Raw genomic sequence first — 20,984 nt, forward strand, 5'->3', positions numbered from 1 at the left:
CTATAGAATCCAGAAGGTGAAAAGTGATTGGTCCAAAGTAAGCCCAAAACTGGGAGGTGATTGGTCCACAAGAAGATGAGGTGTTCACTGATTGGCTGGTTGGAGGCTGGGGCTAAATTTTTTATCTCTGTGTACAAACAAAAATTACACGAAATGCACAGGAAAGTAGTGTAGTAGTGAAGTGACTAGTAAAGTAATTATTTTTATAGGGAATTTAGCTTATTTAGTTTTGGAGTTAAAACATCATGTTTATCCGAAGCTGGTCTCGAACCCTGAACCTGGGTTCTGACTGCTTCCTTCCTCCGCCGCTTTGCATAGAGCCTCCCAGGACACAAATTATTTCCTCCCTAGCATTAAAATTATTTTAATGCTTCACGGGCTGATTGTTACCGTTGTGCTGTTTTGGAAAATGTATACTGAAACCTGCAATTATAATATTCATAATATAATGATTCTAGAAGGAGAAACATGATTGGTCAAAAAATAACCCAACAGTGCGATGGCTGCCCCGTGATGCCTCCAGGATGTCATGGTGCGGTGCTACTGGGGAAACAGCTCCCATCATCTCCTGCATTTGGGAGCCGGAGCAGAAGGTAAGAAATCAGACTGTGGAACAATGTAAGGTTTCTCTGGTTGGTAGCGGTCATCCTCAAAGCGGCAACAAAGCTGTCATGGCCGACGCACTTTGTCAGTTTGTTGGTAATAGTTGCTAACTCTGGTCCCTGCTAGCATCCATGCTAGGCTGTTAGCAGGAACACAGAGGTGGATTTCAGCTCCATGAGGAACATGTTTACTGATAGAATGACATAATATGGCCACACTGAGTTTAACTACATTAGCATTAGTTTATGGAAAGAATTCAGAGATGAAAAAAAGTTTAATTAAATCCCAGGTGGGAGATTTGATCCCCTTTGCTTTTCAAATGCTGGTATTTCTGTTAATAAAACACCGGTTTCTTTCTCACTGGACCACTTTTCCTAAAATAGACCCAACTTTTTTTTGGTTTGTTTTCCTTGGTTTGTACTAGAGCTGAATATTAATAAGCATAATTGTGATTAATCAATATTTGAAGTAAACATCCACTAATTTAGTAAATAAATAATCATTAACTGAAGTATAGAGACTTTAAAACATGCATTTAGCTGACAGAGCAACAGATGTAGAGCAGTAACTATACCAACATTGTTAATAATTATATATATATATATTTTTTTTTTTTCTCTCAGATCATCTTGTCTTTATTTAAGATAGATTAAAAGACAACATTTATGACTAATATACTTATCCCCAAACATATTAACCAACACAATGATTATCATTGTCAATGGCTTGTAAAAAAACAGTTAAAGGAGAAGTTCGTTTTTTTACACTTTAAGCCCATTTTCTGTAGTGTCCAGGAGGAAATCGAATGATCGACACCAAAAGTTTGACAATTGCTCCTGTCTCTGCTTTTTTGGCTCATTTAGAATCACCCCCTGGCTGCTTTAGAATGGCTTGCATAGAGCATGTCCGATAATGTCCTTAAAACAACCTTAAAAGTTCTTTTTTTAAAATATGCTACTCACCGGGTCGTCAGCGCTGTTCAATGACGTTCCAAAAAAAGTTTCGTGAAGAAAAAACTTTCCTGTAGTGTTTTATTTAGCATTTTGTAAATCCCATTGAGTTCTGTAGGAATAGTCAATATTCCCCTGCCACCGGAAACGGAAATGGGGCCTGTTTACGCAGTTGTAGTCTTTTCGCTTCACTCTGTGTACTTCGACGTCGAGGTGCTAACGTCTCTGTTAAACACTTTAAAAAACTCTGAAAATGGAATACGAAAGGTGGATTCTTGATTCTCGACGTCGGAGTATACAGAGTGAAGCGAAAAGACTACAACTGTGTAAACAGGCCCCATTTCCGTTTCTGGTGGCAGGGGAATATTGACTATTCCAACAGAACTCAATGGGATTTACAAAATGCTAAATAAAACACTACAGGAACGTTTTTTCTTCACGAAACTTTTTTTGGAACGTCATTGAACAGCGCTGACGACCCGGTGAGTAGCATATTTTAAAAAAAGAACGTTTAAGGTTGTTTTAAGGACATTATCGGACATGCTCTATGCAAGCCATTCTAAAGCAGCCAGGGGTGGATTCTAAATGAGCCAAAAAGCAGAGACAGGACCAATTGTCAAACTTTTGGTGTCGATCATTCGATTTCATCCTGGACACTACAGAAAATGGGCTTAAAGTGTAAAAAACCGAACTTCTCCTTTAATCAAGTGACAGTCATTGATCTGATGGCTACCAAACATAAAAGATCAAATGAGAAAAATGGCACAGATATGAAAGACAAGAATACTAAAGCGGTGGCTACGGTTTCTGTATATAAATAATGTACGTACCAATATTTTAGTTAAAAAATATATTTTAGTTAAAAATACTGAGCTGAGCTCTTTTTGGCTCCGCTCGGGTCAGTCCAGATCAAGACCCACAATTGCAATCGCACCAAACAGGAAAAAGAATGTACAGAAGACCCGGTTTGTCAAATTAAATTATAGTAAAAACAGATCGGTAACTAGAAATTAGAGCATATTTCGTATATATCCAAAAAACTAAGAGCAATTAATTAAATAATTGGATGCAGACTATTGGTGCTTCAACAGACCAGGAAGAAGTTGTGAGATTCTAGAGCGCATCTCACAACTTTAAAAGAAAATTCTTATTGCAGGAATGGATAAAGAGATGATGAGTTTGGAAGCAGAGAACAGAGTTCATAGAAACTATGTTTGATCGTGTTTATCCCTGTTACAAAAACCCACAGAAAGAAAATATTTGGGCAGAAACTGAACATCTGCTGGATGGTGATGGGGATTTTTTTTAATATGTCATATTAAATTTAACGTTCACAGGGTTTATACAGGAATGAGGAACTCTAATTTAATGCTAATAGAAATAATTTTAATGCCATCAACAAGTATCATGTACACAAGTTATTAGTTTACATGAAATAAGGAGCTGTAAGCACAGTTCCATGATTCAAGTTTGTAGATATATCTATATACACTCACCGGCCACTTTATTAGGTACCCCATGCTAGTAACGGGTTGGACCCCCTTTTGCCTTCAGAACTGCCTCAATTCTTCGTGGCATAGATTCAACAAGGTGCTGGAAGCATTCCTCAGGGAGTTTGGTCCATATTGACATGATGGCATCACACAGTTGCCGCAGATTTGTCGGCTGCACATCCATGAAACGAATCTCCCGTTCCACCACATCCCAAAGATGCTCTATTGGATTGAGATCTGGTGACTGTGGAGGCCATTTGAGTACAGTGAACTCATTGTCATGTTCAAGAAACCAGTCTGAGATGATTCCAGCTTTATGACATGGCGCATTATCCTGCTAAAAGTAGCCATCAGAAGTTGGGTACATTGTGATCATAAAGGGATGGACATGGTCAGCAACAATACTCAGGTAGGCTGTGGCGTTGCAACGATGCTCAATTGGTACCAAGGGGCCCAAAGAGTGCCAAGAAAATATTCCCCACACCATGACACCACCACCACCAGCCTGAACCGTTGATACAAGGCAGGATGGATCCATGCTTTCATGTTGTAGAAGCCAAATTCTGACCCTACCATCCGAATGTCGCAGCAGAAATCGAGACTTATCAGACCAGGCAACGTTTTTCCAATCTTCTATTGTCCAATTTCGATGAGCTTGTGCAAATTGTAGCCTCAGTTTCCTGTTCTTAGCTGAAGGGAGTGGCACCCGGTGTGGTCTTCTGCTGCTGTAGCCCATCTGCCTCAAAGTTCGACGTACTGTGCGTTGAGAGATGCTCTTCTGCCCACCTTGGTTGTAACGGGTGGTTATTTGAGTCACTGTTGCCCTTCTATCAGCTCGAACCAGTCTGGCCATTCTCCTCTTACCTCTGGCATCAACAAGGCATTTCCGCCCACAGAACTGCCGCTCACTGGATGTTTTTTCTTTTTCGGACCATTCTCTGTAAACCCTAGAGATGGTTGTGCGTGAAAATCCCAGTAGATCAGCAGTTTCTGAAATACTCAGACCAGCCCTTCTGGCACCAACAATCATGCCACGTTCAAAGTCACTCAAATCACCTTTCTTCCCCATACTGATGCTTGGTTTGAACTGCAGGAGATTGTCTTGACAATGTCTACATGCCTAAATGCACTGAGTTGCCGCCATGTGATTGGCTGCTTAGAAATTAAGTGTTAACGAGCAGTTGGACAGGTGTACCTAATAAAGTGACCGGTGAGTGTATATATATAATTGCATTTAAGATTAAAAAAAACAACAGCAACAACATTTTCATCTGTCAATATGCTCTAAGCAGAACTCTTAAAGCGGAAATGTTTTATTTTCACCTGATTTAATTCTGTAAAAATCTTTAAGGAAGAGTTTATTTTCCAGTTATTGATTTAAAAAAAAACTTTCAGATTAACCAGTTATAAAAATAATTGTTGTTTGCAGCCCTAGTTTGTACATATGATAAAAAAATAAATAGATATATGATTAGAACAAATTTATTGTATATCTGACACTCTTGAACTGCTGAAGGTAGGAGTTTAGAAATAATCCCATTATGTGGTTTTTGGGGTATTGTGATGTATTCTAGTGTTAAACCTTTTATAATTAATTCCAGTCCTGCTTAATTTAGAAACAAATGTACTTTTTTGGTCCTTTTCAGAAGGCAGTAGAACAGATCAGGTGAGAGAACAACTAGAAACAGTTCAATGGTATCATATAACACTGGATAATAGTAATTTGTTCTGGTTTATGTGTGAATGCAGCAAAAACAGGAAGAGACAGCAGAGACGGAGGAACAGGCCAGAATGAGGAGACAGAGATGGAACAAGAAGCTGATGAGAAATGTAGTTTAATATTTTTTATACACAATGTCTTGTTTTCATGTTTCTGGGTCCTGTAACTACAGCATTAAACTTGTTCTGCATCAGACAGCCAGACTCAGGCCAACTTCTTACTGAAATCATCTCATGTCTAGCTTCGCCCCTGCTGCAGCTGCAGAGGCTCCCCTGGCTGGGATTTGAACTCTGGCTTCATTTTCAGGACTAACATTTGTAAGAGCAGTGCTCCCCCTGGTGGTGACTCTACGTGCTACATCTTCTTCACCGTCTTTAACTTCAGTGGCCCTGATGTCCTCTTCCTTACAGTTAGAGTTTGCTTACATTTCAGGACATAAGACATCTGGAGGAAACTCTTCTATTTGAAATATAATAAATGACAACAATAAAACATTTTAGCTGTAATAGTGTAGAAAATGTAAAAGCTGCGGCAGCTTTCAGAAACCAACATGTCCTAATCAGTAGGTTTCCATAATTTGATCATCTCAAGTTTAAGTATTTTATACATGTAACATTATACATATACACTACTGTATGTTATGTATTCTATAGTAATGGTTTATCACAGCTTATCTTTAAAGATGCCCCCAAATCCAAAGAAAAGGGTCAAATTAACCGTAGAAAAGGAAAACTGGAGGATGCGGGCATCGATCCCGCTACCTCTCGCATGCTAAGCGAGCGCTCTACCATCTGAGCTAATCCCCCTGTTGAGCCAGTTCTTGAAAAAAGGAGAACTTATTCCTTGTCCCGTGCATCAATGACAGATGTGTTCTTACAACCTCTAAAGACAGTTTTTTGACAACAGCAGAGACACCTTACCAAGGCCTCACACTTGAGTTAGCAACTCTGCAGTGTTACTCACTGTGAACTTACAACAATCACCTGATTGGCTGACTGTAGGCGGGGAACGGGTGGGATTGGTCACTGACGTAAAAGAAGGAAGCTCCAGGGCAGCTGATAACAATCGGTCTGTGACAGTGTACGTCACTTCCGCAAAAGCGCAATTCATTTAGGGTAGTTAGCGCCATTTCTGTGGTGAAGAGACAGCAGCAACAAACAAAAGAAAACTAACATAGAGCAGACGTGTTCTAGTTGCTTCTTTGGAAATAATGGGACACTGGTGCTGCGTCAAAGGATGCAATAGTAATTCTAAACAGAAACTAGAAAAAGCTGTTTCGCAGAAACAGCAAAGTGGGAATGCTTTTTTTGCTGAACGAAATAATAAAAATTAGCGAAAGAAACTGCGAGAAGGAAAAGAAGCACAAATTAGCTGAGGAACATATGAAAATGTGAAAGGAAGTAATCAGAAACTTAAAACTGCAGAAAACAATTGAATCATCTGAAGATTTTGTAGGGTAGAATCATCTGGCAGTAAAATGGCAGAAACAGACTCATCTTAAAAGCTTCACAGCCAAACCATATATGACATAAAAAAATCACTGGAAGCGTCTTAATGTAATGTCTCCCAAGTTTCTAGAAAAAGTTCTAAAGAAATCTTGAAGGGGGGCCACCTACTTTCCAGAAACATGTCAGGCGTGTTATAATTTAGCAGCAAACAGAAAAGCTTAATTCCTGTTCAGAGAGAGAGCAGAATGAAGCCAAAGTTCACAACATAGGCTGAAAAGTATTAAATTAGCTGAATTAGAAAAGAAATTCAAATAGAAAAACTTGAATCTTATCTGGTTGAAGAAAAAAGTAGTAGCTTAAGGATGGGAAGTAAAATGTTGAGGAAGATGGTATTGAATAAGTATCAAAATTTTGAAATCATATGTGGAAATGTCAAGACTTGGCAAAACAATTTGAAATTATTTAAAATGTGTTGGTTGATCAACATAAAGAAAACAGTGTCATCCTTAGAGGACTGAAAATCTACAAACCTATGTTTAACACTGACCATGAGAAGCAGAGGAAGGACAAAGAGAAGCTTATAGAAAGAGAGTTAATAAAACTTGAGGAGCTGAATTTACCAAAAAAAACGAACCTGCATGTTACGAGCCACTGTGTTGATGAAAGCACCATTGGCAGGCTTAGGCTGCATATTACGAGGTTAGCAGATGCTTTATTACAGTGTAAATCTTAAAGCCTTATTAAGAAATGTGCACTGAGGTGTGTGGTCAACAGGCCTTGGTAGTGTAATTTGAAGAAATTGGTTGACTTTGGGTCATAGCTACGAGCCATACGGCACAATGAATGAGTGTGTGCAAGGAAGAGGCTTTTATCTTGTAGAGTCCCTTTAGTCTTATTTCAAAAGTCTATCATGGATGTGTGTCGAGGGAAGGGTCATCCCCAGCAGTGATATAGAATCCATTTCTAAATGTGAAATCACTGGTTTTCCATGTTATTGGGTGAATACATGCTGTATCAGAACATAAATGGGAGACTTTTATTGTGAAATTCGCTCTGGGATATGTTTTGAAAAGTTCCCTAGAGTCTAATAGAATCAAGATGGTAGAGTTTGGGTCATAATGCTGAGCCATTTGCATCAAGTAATGCACGAGTATAACATAGAGGCTTTTATTTTGTAGGGTCACTGGAGTCTTACTGTGAAAGTCTAGCAGGGTTGTGTGTTGAGAAAAGGGTCAGACCCAGCAATGATACTTCATGAATTTGCAATAATTGAATTGCTACTTTTACCTGTTTTTAGTTCAATAGATGAAGTGGCAATGGGAGGCTTTTATTTTGAAATTTGACATTAGGCACATTTTGAAAAGCCCCGTGGAGTCTAATTTTCGGTTAGGTTGAGTTTGGGTGATAATGTTGAGACATATGCTGTAAAAAAAATAAGAGTATGATAAAGAGGCTTTTATTTTGAAGGGTCCCCGGAGTCTTATTTTGAAAGTCTATCAGGGTTGCGTGTGAAGGGAAGGGTCATAGCCAGTAGTCATATGTTATCCATTTCCCAATGTTAAATCAGTGTTGTCTCCCTCCATTAGATTAAAATGTGCTGTTTAAAGTGGCAGAGGTAAAATCCCTTTGAAGCTCGGTTACCTTGACAACGCTTAACGAGCCTGTCAGTGAGAGAGAGAAACGCGCTTCACTTTCGTTCCTTTCCTCTCAGGCTTTTTTGAATGGGAATATCAGCTCCAAACAAACGAGTGCTGAAGACAAACCGTAAATGGTATCTAAAAAAGTCTTTCAGTCTAAGCGACAGCTATCCTTTGTCTCCGATTAGGGTAACTTTCATGGCTGTAGCTCATTCACAGCCTTAATGGGAAGGAGAAATATAAAGGTTTGTAAATCCTGCTGGTCTCATTAAATAACATGCAGTGTATAGTGTTTTGAATAGACGTGTAAAACACTCAACCTTTCATCTACTTTGCAGGTCAACCCGCATATGAGATGATGGAGACTGACCCAGACTGGGCTCCATCCCTGCATCTGGGCCACACTGACATCAGACCAACAGACACAGAACGCTCTTTAAGACGTGGTTATCGGGAACAGCTGAAAAAGAATGCCCTGCAAGCAACTGAAACGGGGCTCCATCAGGCTGATGAAATCCTTCAGCGACAGGATGAAGTTACACATGAGGCGACAGAGAACCCTAACCAGCAACAGACCGACACGCAGAAGGCTGCTGAAAACGTTGGCCGGCCAAACACCAAGGATGACACAGAAGGTGGTCGTCAGGAAGGACAGACAGAATGTAACCTGTGTGTGCTCAGGTGTGCAGAGATGAACCGTCTTTTGGAAGAAAACAGAGAGCTGCAGCGTGAACTTGATGAGCTGCGGATCTCTGATTGCTTCTTTGGAGACAGTAATGAAAAAGTCCAGTACTATACGGGTCTACCAAACTTGGCAACCTTTATGGCTTTGTTTAATTTTCTGCTGCCTCTCATGTCTGCTCAAAATAAAATTCTCAGTCCATTTCAAATGCTCTGTTAACCTTCATGCGTCTGAGATTGGATCTGCCCTCAAAACACCTTGCTATCTCTTCCGTGTTTCACCAAAGACTGTGTACAGAACATTCAATGAAATGGTGTCATTTTTATATGCAAATCTAAAGCGTGCAATTGTGTGGCCAGATAGAGACACCTTGCACAAAATTATGCCTCATCAGTTTGTGGAGGCCTTTGGACATAGGGTCACAGTGATTATTGACTGTTTTGAAATTTTCACAGAGAAACCAGCTAATAAATGAATGCCAGATCAAGTACTGTTTCAACTTTATTCTTCTTTTTTTATTCTTCTTTTCACACAAATAGAATTTTGCTTTTCTTAAAGTTACTTTTGAAAAATAACAGCAAAACAAATATAAGTTTCACCATCACTTCAAATATTAATGTTTTCTGAAGTTGTAAAAATGTGTGTACAATAAAGAGTGGATTTGAAATTTGAAACAAGTGTTGTTATTATCTTTTCAATCAAGCAGAGGATTTATGAAAATGCAATACAAAATCTCAAATACATAAATAATGCAGAACAGTGCAAAGCTTCAAATGTTGTACTTTGTCTTCCTCCCTCGTATATAGCAGATTGCTCTTTAGATTAAATTAGAAGATTTTCATTTTCCCTGGCCTTGTTTTCACTGTGGTCTTCCTTAGAGATATGACCTAACAGGTGATATCTGTAAAGAAGACTGCAGATCCCAGTGAAAACAGGCCTGGATAAAGTGAACAGCAAATACAGTGTGCAACTTATCAATGTGCAAAAATTATGACAAGTTTTTTCATTCAGTCTGATGAGCAGCACAAACTGCTCTAATAACTGCAGCTATCTGTGCAACTGCCCACAACATCTGCCTTGTCACTGTAATAATAATATATAATATCGTTCCCTAGCAGCTTTAGAAAGTTTGTCTGGGTAGGGTATCCGTTCAGTTTTCTTGTTCTTTTCCATTTAACTGATAATCCTCACTGCTGGCAGCGCTCTCCTCTTGTTTTCTGCTGTTTTGTTTTTCTTCCGCTCACCACAAAAATGGCGCTAGGGGGCGTGTCAGTCACGTGTCTGACAAAGACCGATAGAAATAATGGGCCGTTGTGACAGGCAGTAAACAAACTCAGACACAGAAGCTGGAGGTTATTTTCAGTCAGCTGATTGATTGATTGACTTTATTGATCTCACAGTGGAGAAATTTAGTCGTTACATCAGCTTGGAGGAATCCCGTCTGGTCCAGAGGCTTTCTCTGTCTAAGTCCCTTCAGCTGGCCTCTCAACTGCATCGCTGTGACTGAGGGGGCAGGGAGGCATGGCAGAGGGTGTGAGTGGGTGGGGGGTTGGTGAGAGTGGCGGTGAGGGGGAGGGTCCCCCAGTTGAGCCATATATAGGGTGGGTCTCTGTGTTGTGGGGGTAGGAGACATGCTGAGAGTTGAGGAGAGGGAGGGGGGTGGTGTGAGGGGGGTCAAACTGTGTTAAAAACCTGTTAAGCTCGTCAGCAAACTTGATGTCCCTGCAGCCCTGCTGGTGGTGTTCCTCTGCCCAAAGCTGGAGGTGTTCTTCAGACCCCTCCACTCATCTCTGACGTTGTTTTGTGCTAGTTGTTCCTCTGTTTTCCTCTTGTAGTCCTTCTCTGCTGCCCTGATCCTCCATTGGAGCTCTTGCTAGACTCTCCGCTGCTCTTCTCTGTCCCCTGAGTTGAAAGGCCTTTTTTTCTGGTTCACGAGGACTTTCAGCTCAGGAGTCACCCAGGGATTGATGTTTGGAAAGCTCTGTAGTCGTCTTGTGGGCACAGTGCTCTCTACACACAGAAGGTCATGTAGTCAGTGATACTTTCAGTCCGGCTGTTGATGTCGTTACTATGAAAGCTTTGGAACACCCTGTGGTTCTGAAACGATCCTCAATTTCTCAGTGGCCTCATCTGACCAAACTTTCACTGACTACTTCTGCAATGTTGTGCTTCTCACCACTGGTATGTAGTGGGGGAGCAGGTAGACAAGGTGTGACGTACTGGGTGAGCGTAGGGACGGTGGAACGGAGGGAGGCTTGATTGAAATCTCCACTTATGAGCAGGAGAGAGCGGGGAGGCTTTGATTGCAGCTTGGTCACTGCGCCGTGGATCCCCTCGCATGCAGCTCTGGTGGTTGCATTAGCATTATTTTATCAAAAGCGTTCAGAGATAAAAAAAAAATAAAATAAATAAGTTTCATAATTAAATCCCAGGTGGGAGATTTGATCCCCTTTGCTTTTCAAATGCTGGTATTTCTGTTAATAAAACACTGGTTTCTCTCTCACTGCACCACTTTTCCTAAAATAGACCAAACTTTTTTGGTTTGTTTTCCTTGGTTTGTACTAGGGCTGAATATTAATCAGATTAATTGTGATTAATTGATTATTAAAGTAAACATCCACTAATTTAGTAAATAATTAATCAGTAACTGGAGTATAGAGACTCTAAAACATGCATTTAGCCGACAGAGCAACAGATGTAGAGCAGTAACTATACCAACATTGTTAATAAATAATAAAAAATATATATATATAAACAACTTGTAATGTATTCTATTGTTAAACCTATTATAACTTATTCCAGTCCTACTTAATTTAGAAACAAACATACTTTTTTTTTGTCCTTTTTCAGAAGGCAGTAGAACAGCTCAGGTGAGAGAACAACTAGAAACAGTTCAATGGTATCATATAACACTGGATAATAGTAATTTGTTCTGGTTTATGTGTGAATGCAGCAAAAACAGGAAGAGACAGCAGAGACGGAGGAACAGGCCAGAATGAGGAGACAGAGATGGAACAAGAAGCTGGTGAGAAATTGTAGTTCAATATTTTTTATACACAATGTCTTGTTTTCATGTTTCTTGGTCCTGTAACTACAGCATTAAACTTGTTCTGCATCAGACAGCCAGACTCAGGCCAACTTCTTACTGAAATCCTCTCACGTCTAGCTTCACCCCTGCTGCAGCTGCAGAGGCTCCCCTGGCTGGGATTTGAACTCTGGCTTCATTTGCAGGACTGACATTTGTAAGAGCAGTGCTCCCCCTGGTGGTGGCTCTATGTGCTACATCTTCTTCACTGTCTTTAACTTCAGTTGCCCTGATGTCCTCTTCCTTACAGTTAGAGTTTGCTTACATTTCAGGATATAAGACATCTGGAGGAAACTCTTCTTCTTGAATATAATAAATGACAACATTAAAACATTTTAGCTGTAATAGTGTAGAAAAATGTAAAAGCTGCGGCAGCTTTCAGAAACCAATATGATCTCATCAGCAGGTTTCCATAATTTGCTCATCTCAAGTATTTTATACATGTAATATTTTAGTATTGTATACATGTAATATTTTAGTAGTATTTTATACATGTAATATTATACATATACACTACCATATGTTATGTATTCTATAGTAATGGTTTATTACAGCTTATCTTTAAAGATGCCCCCAAATCCAAAGAAAAGGAAAACTGGAGGATGCGGGCATCGATCCCGCTACCTCTCGCATGCTAAGCGAGCGCTCTACCATCTGAGCTAATCCCCCTGTTGAGCCATTTTTTGAAAAAAGGAGAACTTATTCCTTGTCCCGTGCATCGATGACAGATGTGTTCTTGCAACCTCTAAAGACAGTTTTTTGACCACAGCAGAGACACCTTACCAAGGCCTCACACTTGAGTTAGCAACTCTGCAGTGTTACTCACTGTGAACTAACAACAATCACCTGATTGGCTGACTGTAGGTGGGGAACGGGTGGGATTGGTCACTGACGTAAAAGAAGGAAGCTCCAGGGCAGCTGATAACAATAGAAATAATGGCCGGTTTTGACAGGCAGTAAATAAACTCAGACACAGAAGCTGGAGGTTATTTTCAGTCAGCTGATTGATTGATTGACTTTATTGATCTCACAGTGGAGAAATGTACTCGTTACATCAGCTTGGAGGAATCCCGTCTGGTGCAGAGGCTTTCCTCTGTCTAAGTCCCTTCAGCTGGCCTCTCAACTGCATCGCTGTGACTGTGAGGGGGGAGGGAGGCATGGCAGAGGGTGTGAGTGGGTGGAGGGTTGGTGGGAGTGGTGGTGAGGGGGAGGGTAGGTCTATGTGTCCTGGGGGTTGAAGACATCGGGAGCGTTTCCATAATTTGCTCATTTCAACTTTAAGTATTTTATACATGTAATATTGTGTGTATATTTATTCTATATTAGTGGTTTATTACAGCTTATTTTTAAAGATTCGCCCAAATCCAAAGAAAAGAGTCAAAGTAACCGTAGAAAATAAAGAACTGGAGGATGCGGGCATCGATCCCGCTACCTCTCGCATGCTAAGCGAGCGCTCTACCATCTGAGCTAATCCCCCTGTTGAGCCTTTTCTTGCCTAGTCGGCATTGCAGACTGTAAAGAGTGGAGGAGAGGGCGGGGGGTGGTATGAGGGGGGTCAAACTGTGTTAAAAACCTGTTAAGCCCGTCAGCAGACTTGATGTCCCTGCAGCCCTGCTGGTGGTGTTCCTCTGCCCAAAGCTGGAGATGTTATTCAGACCTCTCCACTCATCTCTGACGTTGTTTTGTGCCAGTTGGTTCCTCTGTTTTCCTCTTGTAGATAATTCATACTAGAGTGAGAACTGGACATACCTACTTGAATTAGTTTTTTGTTTGTACTAGGAAAGAGAAATAATGATATATATGAGGGTTGTGAAATAAAAAAGAAAATGTAGATCATGTTTTGATTGATTGCATTAAATATGCAATTCAAAGAGAGAAGATGAGAAAAGTAATTATGGAAAAAGGGAGAGAATGGAGTATTAAAGGAATTTTAGGGACAGATGGAGATGGGAAAGAATATTTGGTTATTAATAAAGCATTGTTTTTATTTTTACATAACACTTAAATAAAAAATAGATTAATAGTAGGTGGAACAATAGAGCTACACACTCATGTACAGTAGGTGGCGGTATGCACTTATAAGTTGTTCGCACCCCGCCAATCTAACAAAGATTTTTTTCAGCAGAAATGTTGGCAATTATTTTATTTATTTTGGCATTGCAATGGGTGTTACGTAGTTATCTGTTCAAATTCAATGTCTTGCTTAAGAAGTATTATAAGTGGACAATCTGAAACCTGTCAAGATCTTTTAGATGAAGTTAGTTATTTGTTATATGGTATAAAACAACAAAAAATAAGTATTCAATTCACATGGGTTCCAGCACAAAAAGGAATTGTAGGTAATGAAAAAGTAGATCAGTTGGCTAAAGAAGCAGTTAAAGCAAGAGAAATTGAATATGATGTCCCATTAAGTAGAGCAGAAATAAAAGTAAGTATTAAAGATAAAAAAAATAATAAATGGCAGGAGAGATGGAATTTAGAAGAAAGACGAAGGCATTTACATGAAATACAGAAGGAGGTAATCATAAGAAATTATAGTATAATGAGTATGAGAGAGGAAGTATGGGTCAACATGGGCATACTAGTTTAAATAGTGGTTTAAAAATGATAGGGAAACATCCATCAGGTGATTATTCTTATTGTTGGGAAACAGAAGGAGTAGAATATGTGTTAATTTATTGTAGAAAATATAAAAGAGAGGAAAGAACTGGAAAGGGTAATGGGGAGTACAGTAAATATGGTTAACTTATGGAAGCATCAATCACATGATATAGTTAATGCACTTATTAAGTATTTACAAGACACAAAATTAGATAAAAGGATTTAGTATTTATGTGTGTGTGAGTGTATAAGTATGTATTTAATTTAGTTATTTTCTTAAGATTTGAAGATATATAGGATTTTTTTCCCAGAAAAACATCTCCGTCCAGTTGATGGCGGTAATACACATATGCATAGTCTGTAAACTGCCATAAAAAAACCATAGAAGAAGAAGAATCTAACAAAGAAGAAGAGGATGAAACATCCTCAGCGGCAGGGGGCGGTAACGAGTCAAACCGTTCCTCCGAGCTTGGTATTTACGGAAGTGAAAGTAACATCAGCAGTTCAAGTCTTTTGTTTTTGATCTTCTAAACAAAACAAAAAAATCATATTGCAATTAAGGTTTATTAATATCAGAAGAAGCATCTTTATTATCCGCTGCGACTGAGCTTCCGTAGGAAGCCCCGCAGTTAACAGACTACCTGCTTCTGGTACATTCAAGAGGAACCGGAGCAGGATGGAGCTGTTATTCTTTTGTAGTTCGAGTGTATTTAAAAACTTGTAACGCTTTGATCCACTCTGGCTTTTTATAATCTATATTTCGTGTTGTGGTCTCCGGAGGGGTGATTTAATTTGAAAGAAAGGGCTGGTAGTCTGCTATTAGCAACATGGGTAACGAGCAGAGCGGAGATGCGGAACATAAACACACCGATTACAGCTCATCTGGTGAGATCCCCATCAGTTCCAGCATGTTTTAAGAACCAAACCAAAAACAACTTTCACAGTGAAGCATAACAATCAGTAAAAATCGATCTATTTATCTCGTTTGTCCTTCTAAATGAGTCATGTTGGTGGATTTTCTATCATTTTAGCGGTGCCTTCTCCGGCGCGGCACAAGGCGAAGATGGATGACATAGTGGTTGTGGCGCAGGGGACTCAGTCCATGAGAAATATCCACAATGATCCCGATGTGATCAAGCTCCAAGAGATCCCGACATTTCAACCACTTCTGAAAGGTAGGCTGCCCGCTGGTTACCTCACAATAAACTCGGATTAACCACCCAGTTTTGAGTATCTTTAAGAAAATATATGTCCAGAGACAGTTTCAGAGGAGGGATTGGTTAAAATTAGTGATGGGGAGATGAAGCCTCATGAGGCATTATTGACCCGTTTGGTCAAATTCCTTTTACGATCCCCACAGTTCATGAAGCCTCATGGGGAAATCTCTCCCCCTATTGGTGGACTGCAGAACTACAGTTGGAAATAAAATCTGTGATTTTTTTGCAAATACTTTTCCCATTTAAGTTTCTTTGAAATTAGACTTAGACATATTTATTTGTCATTGTGTTTACACATGTGTAAAACAAAATTAAATTTAATTTAGAACAGCTCTGGACAATTTCATTTTTTCAATAGTGCAGCCTTGAAAAAATAGTAAACAATATATAAAAACAGTAATATAAACAACAGACTGTAAATTTACAGTTCTAACATTTTCAGTTTTTTTTTCTTTATATATTATGACAAAATAAATGTAATAAAATACAAACATTAAATTGTTAATGATCGGTGTGTAAAATAGTGTATATTAGAAAAGAAAAATAATTTAAGGTACACAGTTTTACTGTAAAATAAGACAGTGAAAGTGTTTGTGCAAATTGGACAATGATGAGCAAAATAAATGGTGACCTTCATTTTAATTCAAACATAATAACTTTTCCATGGTTTTTGGTTTTAATCCAGTTGGGAGTTATGTGTTCAATCTACACTATATTGCCAAAAGTATTTGCTCACCTGCCTTGACTCACATATGAGCTTAAGTGACATCCCGTTCCTAATCCATAGGGTTCAATATGACGTCGGTCCACCCTTTGCAGCTAGAACAGCTTCAACTCTTCTGGGAAGGCTGTCCACAAGGTTTAGGAGTGTGTTTATGGGAATTTTTGACCATTCTTCCAGAAGCGCATTTGTGAGGTCGCACACTGATGTTGGACGAGAAGGCCTGGCTCTCAGTCTCCGCTCTAATTCATCCCAAAGGTGTTCTATCGGGTTGAGGTCAGGACTCTGTGCAGGCCAGTCAAGTTCATCCACACCAGACTCTGTCATCCATGTCTTTATGGACCTTGCTTTGTGCACTGGTGCACAGTCATGTTGGAAGAGGAAGGGGCCAGCTCCAAACTGTTCCCACAAAGTTGGGAGCATGGAATTGTCCAAAATGTCTTGGTATGCTGAAGCATTCAGAGTTCCTTTCACTGGAACTAAGGGGCCAAGCCCAGCTCCTGAAAAACAACCCCACACCATAATCCCCCCTCCACCAAACTTTACACTTGGCACAATGCAGTCAGACAAGTACCGTTCTCCTGGCAACCGCCAAACCCAGACCCGTCCATCAGATTGCCAGATGGAGAAGCGCGATTCGTCACTCCAGAGAACGCGTCTCCACTGCTCTAGAGTCCAGTGGCGGCGTGCTTTACACCACCGCATCCGACGCTTTGCATTGCACTTGGTGATGTATGGCTTGGATGCAGCTGCTCGCCCATGGAAACCCATTCCATGAAGCTCTCTGCGCACTGTTCTTGAGCTACATGAAGTTTGGAGGTCTGTAGTGATTGACTCTGCAGAAAGTTGGCGACCTCTTCGCACTATGCGCGTCAGCATCCGCTGACCCCGCTCCGTCAGTTTACGTGGCCTACCACTTCGTGGCTGAGTTGCTGTCGTTCCCAAACACTTCCATTTTCTTATAATACAGCTGACAGTTGACTGTGGAATATTTAGGAGCGAGGAAATTTCACGACTGGATTTGTTGCACAGGTGGCATCCTATCACAGTTCCACGCTGGAATTCACTGAGCTCCTGAGAGCGACCCATTCTTTCACAAATGTTTGTAAAAACAGTCTGCATGCCTAGGTGCTTGAATTTATACACCTGTGGCCATGGAAGTGATTGGAACACCTGATTCCAATAATTTGGATGGGTGAGCAAATACTTTTGGCAATATAGTGTATCTTTTGGCTAAACCAACCAATCTAATTTGGCAGTGTTTTTACCCAATCTACATTTTTACTATGGCAAACGAATACAAATTAGTCACATTAGCCAGAATACTTGTTAAATATATACGCAGCTTTCAAAAGGCTAAGGCAGGTCTTGAGAATAGTTGCATATCTTTTTAAATCACACTCGGTTTACTTTGATATCCTAACTCCAAGGTCAATAAATGCTTTCAGGACTCCCCTCTTTCATGTAATCACAGAAGAATATCTAAAATATAAATGTCTAATAGAGGGGTCATCTTTATGTCAGACAGACCAGCTACAAACCAGGATAATTATCATTGATGATGTGTGAGTTTATTACACCTCAATATTAGCTGCCTGTTGCGTGTCAGAACTGATGTTTTCCACAATAGTTTATCTAATTAAGACAGAAAGATTTGGAAATGGAATGAGAGCGGTGTCCTTCAGCTAAGAACAAAGTGTAATATTTTGATAAGGCTGGAGCCGTGAATGTCTCCTCATCTGCTAAAGTGCATGGTGTAATGATGTAATGATGTGACAGACTGGAGATGTATAAAATGCCTCTTTAACTGTTTATCGGGGCCACTTCCTGAGAGGTGAGCAGCTGAATTCTGTAAATTCTAAGCAACTTCTCTGACCTGAGTAAGATTAACATTTATATCAAAATCTGTTGTCATGTCTCCTGATTATTTAATACATGTAAGTTATAAAGTGTTATTTAAAGAGTTTGTCACAAATTATCTCTTTTCAGGAAAAAGAACCGGAGAGATAGGCTCTGTGTCTTCACCTTGAAGCTCTATCTTTAACAGGCCCTTGGCTGGTCCCCTAAAATTCCTTTTCAAACATTAATCTTTGTACTAAAATGTTCTTTGTGTCATAATTTGTGGACATTAAGATCTAAAGAGAAGCATCATCTCCTGGTCAGACCCTGTAATTCAGTGAAAGTGTGGAGTCAGAGTAAAAAATATGCACGTCTAGGAGAAGGAGGGGGGTCACTCCAGTGGCTGGAAGTTGGAGGGGATTTTGCTGGGAGTTTCATAGAAGTTGGCTGCCCTTCGGCTGGACTTTGACTGGGACGGGCCATTTTGAATTGCTGCTACTGTAGATTGACCTGAGGGCAGAGATTTAATCTGAGAAACTGGAGACAGACCCGCTGTTACTCTGGAGGAGGTGGAGAAAGTCCCAACTCAGGAGGATTAGGTCAGCAATTAGTGGTGGTATTAATTAAAACCACTTTCTAAAAAAGAAAAGCCCTGCAATCGTTTAGTTCAGACCAAAATGTGACATTTGGTTTACACACAAGATGACAACCAAACCCCTCCCTGATTAACAGAATGTATGGTGAAACATGGTGGTGGCAGAGTCATACTGCGGGCTCTCTTCAACAGATGCAGAGAGTGGAACAAATTAATAGGAAGGTGTCTTGATTAGAGATCGACCTTCCAATTTTTATTTTAAGGTGGATGATTTTGCATCAGGCTAACTATTCCCTGATAGGAGCTGTTGATATTGCTTTTCTTCCTCCCTTTAAATGATAAATGAAACAATAATAGATGTTACACAAGTCTCTGTTGAAACAAGAAATACAAATTTATTAAAAAAATCAAACAAAACAGTAGACTAATGGAACCATTGCACCATTGAAAGGTGACTGAAGACTTTAGCAGGTGTATTAACACTATCATACACCTTTAGATGTTTCTGGTCCTCTTTGATTAAAACAACTTTTTGCTTGTTTTTCTCTCCACAGGAGTCCTGAGTGGTCAGACGTCCCCGAGCACAGTTTGTCTGGAGAGGCTGGACCCCGCCCAGGTTCTGCAGCTCTGCATCCGATACCAGGACCACTTGCATCAGTGCGCTGAGGCCGTGGCCTTTGACCAGAACGCTCTGGTTAAAAGGATCAAAGAGGTTTGTAGTTCACTTAGAAGGGGAGGAATTTACAGACGGTCAGAATCATCAGAATATTTTCAATCTCATCCAATCCTTTCAGATGGACTTGTCGGTGGAAGCCCTGTTCAGCATAATGCAGGAGCGTCAGAAACGCTACGCCAAATACGCCGAGCAGATCCAGAAGGTCAACGAGATGTCGATGATCCTGCGCCGCATCCAGATGGGGATAGACCAGACGGTGCCCCTGATGGAGCGCCTCAACAACATGCTGCCAGAGAGCGAGCGCCTGGAGCCGTTCAGCATGAGGCCAGACGGAGAATCGGCCTCCAAGTAGCTGGCTGGAATCAAACCCTCGTGGACTCGCATTTTAACTTACTTTATTGTCAGATGGAACTAGTAGCATTACATAGCAGCGTCCAGATGCTTTCCTTCGCACAGAAGGGAATGGTGACGTTTTTAAACCTTCCTCATGGATATAAACCCCATAAAATCATGTTGGGGGGGAAAAAAAGCACTGCTGAAGAACAGATACATTAATTTTCTTTGTAGATCATGTTGCTTCACAGATCCGGGCTGCAATCTGCCTGAAAACTCATGTTGTGGGCTTGATTATGGAGTGAGTTTTGTTACATTTTTGTTGCTGCAAGCAAAGAACACGTATTTTTGTAAATGGAAATTTGAAAAAACACATTTTGAAAAAAATAAAATAAGCAGAAAAGGTAATTTAGAAATTTCACGTTTGAATCAAAAAATGGTTTTAAGAGTAAATTTGCTGTTTCTCAGATGTTGTCTTTTTCAAAGAAAAAGTTACAGATTTTATAGTTCTGTTTTTCAGATTGAGTTTTACAAATTCTACTCTTTATAAACTGTGTTTTCACTTCAAGCCCAATGCAAACACTAATACACACATTGACATATGAAAATGTTGCTAACGTCCAGTAGACCAATAACAATGTTTTGTTTGTCCTTCATTCCTCACTCCAGAGGAAAGCCTGTCCAGAGCTGTGAAGAGGATGGCATCTGTAAAACATGCAAATAGAAAATAATGCAATTAGTAAAACTCAATATGTACAACAGAAATTCAAAGAATTAAATCTATAATCTGTAAAGAGTAAAAAAATTGAAAAATAAACTTGGAAAAAATAAAATATGAAATATTATATTGAAAAAATAAAAGCTAAAAAAGACAGCAAAGTTACTTTCAAAACCTTTTTATTCGACAAATATTTTTTTCTGGATTGCATTTTTAAATTTTAATTTACAAACTTTATTTTCATTTAGAGAGCGTGTTCTTTGCTTGCAACGATAATGGAAAGAAACTCCCTCCATAGTAACTGAGAACGTCATGATGGACATGAACCAGATGTTTGCTTATAATGAACTCATTGAATTTAACTTGAATGGTTTTATATGAAGTTGTTTGCGCTCAGAATTATATGGAGCAATAATGATAATGCTTTTGCACATTTAATCAACCCCAAGGTAAATATAAAACATTAAACACAAAGATCTCCATCCATGTTTTAAGCTCTCATTAAAATGCATTATTATTTGAAATAGTTGTATTCCTTTTTCACTGATACTCCCGCTCCTCAATAGGTTTAAATGTTTTTTTTCCCACTTAAAAGTTAAGTTAATTGAAATACTGATTTATGTATCAGCTGAGCTCTTCATTTAAGCAAAAAATACAAAACAAAAG

General features: G+C 39.6%; 1 protein-coding gene, 1 long non-coding RNA gene and 3 other non-coding genes across 5 annotated transcripts; 2 read left to right on the forward strand and 3 right to left on the reverse strand.

Annotated features, from left to right (window-relative positions):
* Positions 1 to 5,499: 5,499 nt before the first annotated feature.
* Positions 5,500 to 5,572, reverse strand: trnaa-agc. The gene has a single exon. It is a non-coding gene; the product is annotated as a tRNA-Ala (tRNA).
* Positions 5,573 to 10,184: 4,612 nt separating this feature from the next.
* LOC119799222 lies at positions 10,185 to 11,558 on the forward strand. The gene is made up of 3 exons (XR_005282825.1): positions 10,185 to 10,296; positions 11,384 to 11,403; positions 11,487 to 11,558. It is a non-coding gene; the product is annotated as an uncharacterized LOC119799222 (long non-coding RNA).
* A 656-nt stretch (positions 11,559 to 12,214) lies between these two features.
* On the reverse strand, positions 12,215 to 12,287 carry trnaa-agc. Its single transcript has one exon. It is a non-coding gene; the product is annotated as a tRNA-Ala (tRNA).
* A 735-nt stretch (positions 12,288 to 13,022) lies between these two features.
* On the reverse strand, positions 13,023 to 13,095 carry trnaa-agc. Its single transcript has one exon. It is a non-coding gene; the product is annotated as a tRNA-Ala (tRNA).
* A 1,560-nt stretch (positions 13,096 to 14,655) lies between these two features.
* borcs5 (BLOC-1 related complex subunit 5) lies at positions 14,656 to 20,842 on the forward strand. The gene is made up of 4 exons (XM_038309038.1): positions 14,656 to 15,104; positions 15,251 to 15,394; positions 19,146 to 19,303; positions 19,386 to 20,842. Exons 1-4 carry the CDS (start codon positions 15,047 to 15,049, stop codon positions 19,617 to 19,619), a joined length of 594 nt encoding a protein of 197 aa, XP_038164966.1. The 5' UTR covers positions 14,656 to 15,046; the 3' UTR covers positions 19,620 to 20,842.
* Positions 20,843 to 20,984: the final 142 nt, after the last annotated feature.

Source organism: Cyprinodon tularosa, unplaced genomic scaffold (genome assembly GCF_016077235.1).
Source record: "Cyprinodon tularosa strain WSP-4 unplaced genomic scaffold, ASM1607723v1 ctg654, whole genome shotgun sequence".
Classification (NCBI taxonomy): Eukaryota; Metazoa; Chordata; class Actinopteri; order Cyprinodontiformes; family Cyprinodontidae; genus Cyprinodon; species Cyprinodon tularosa.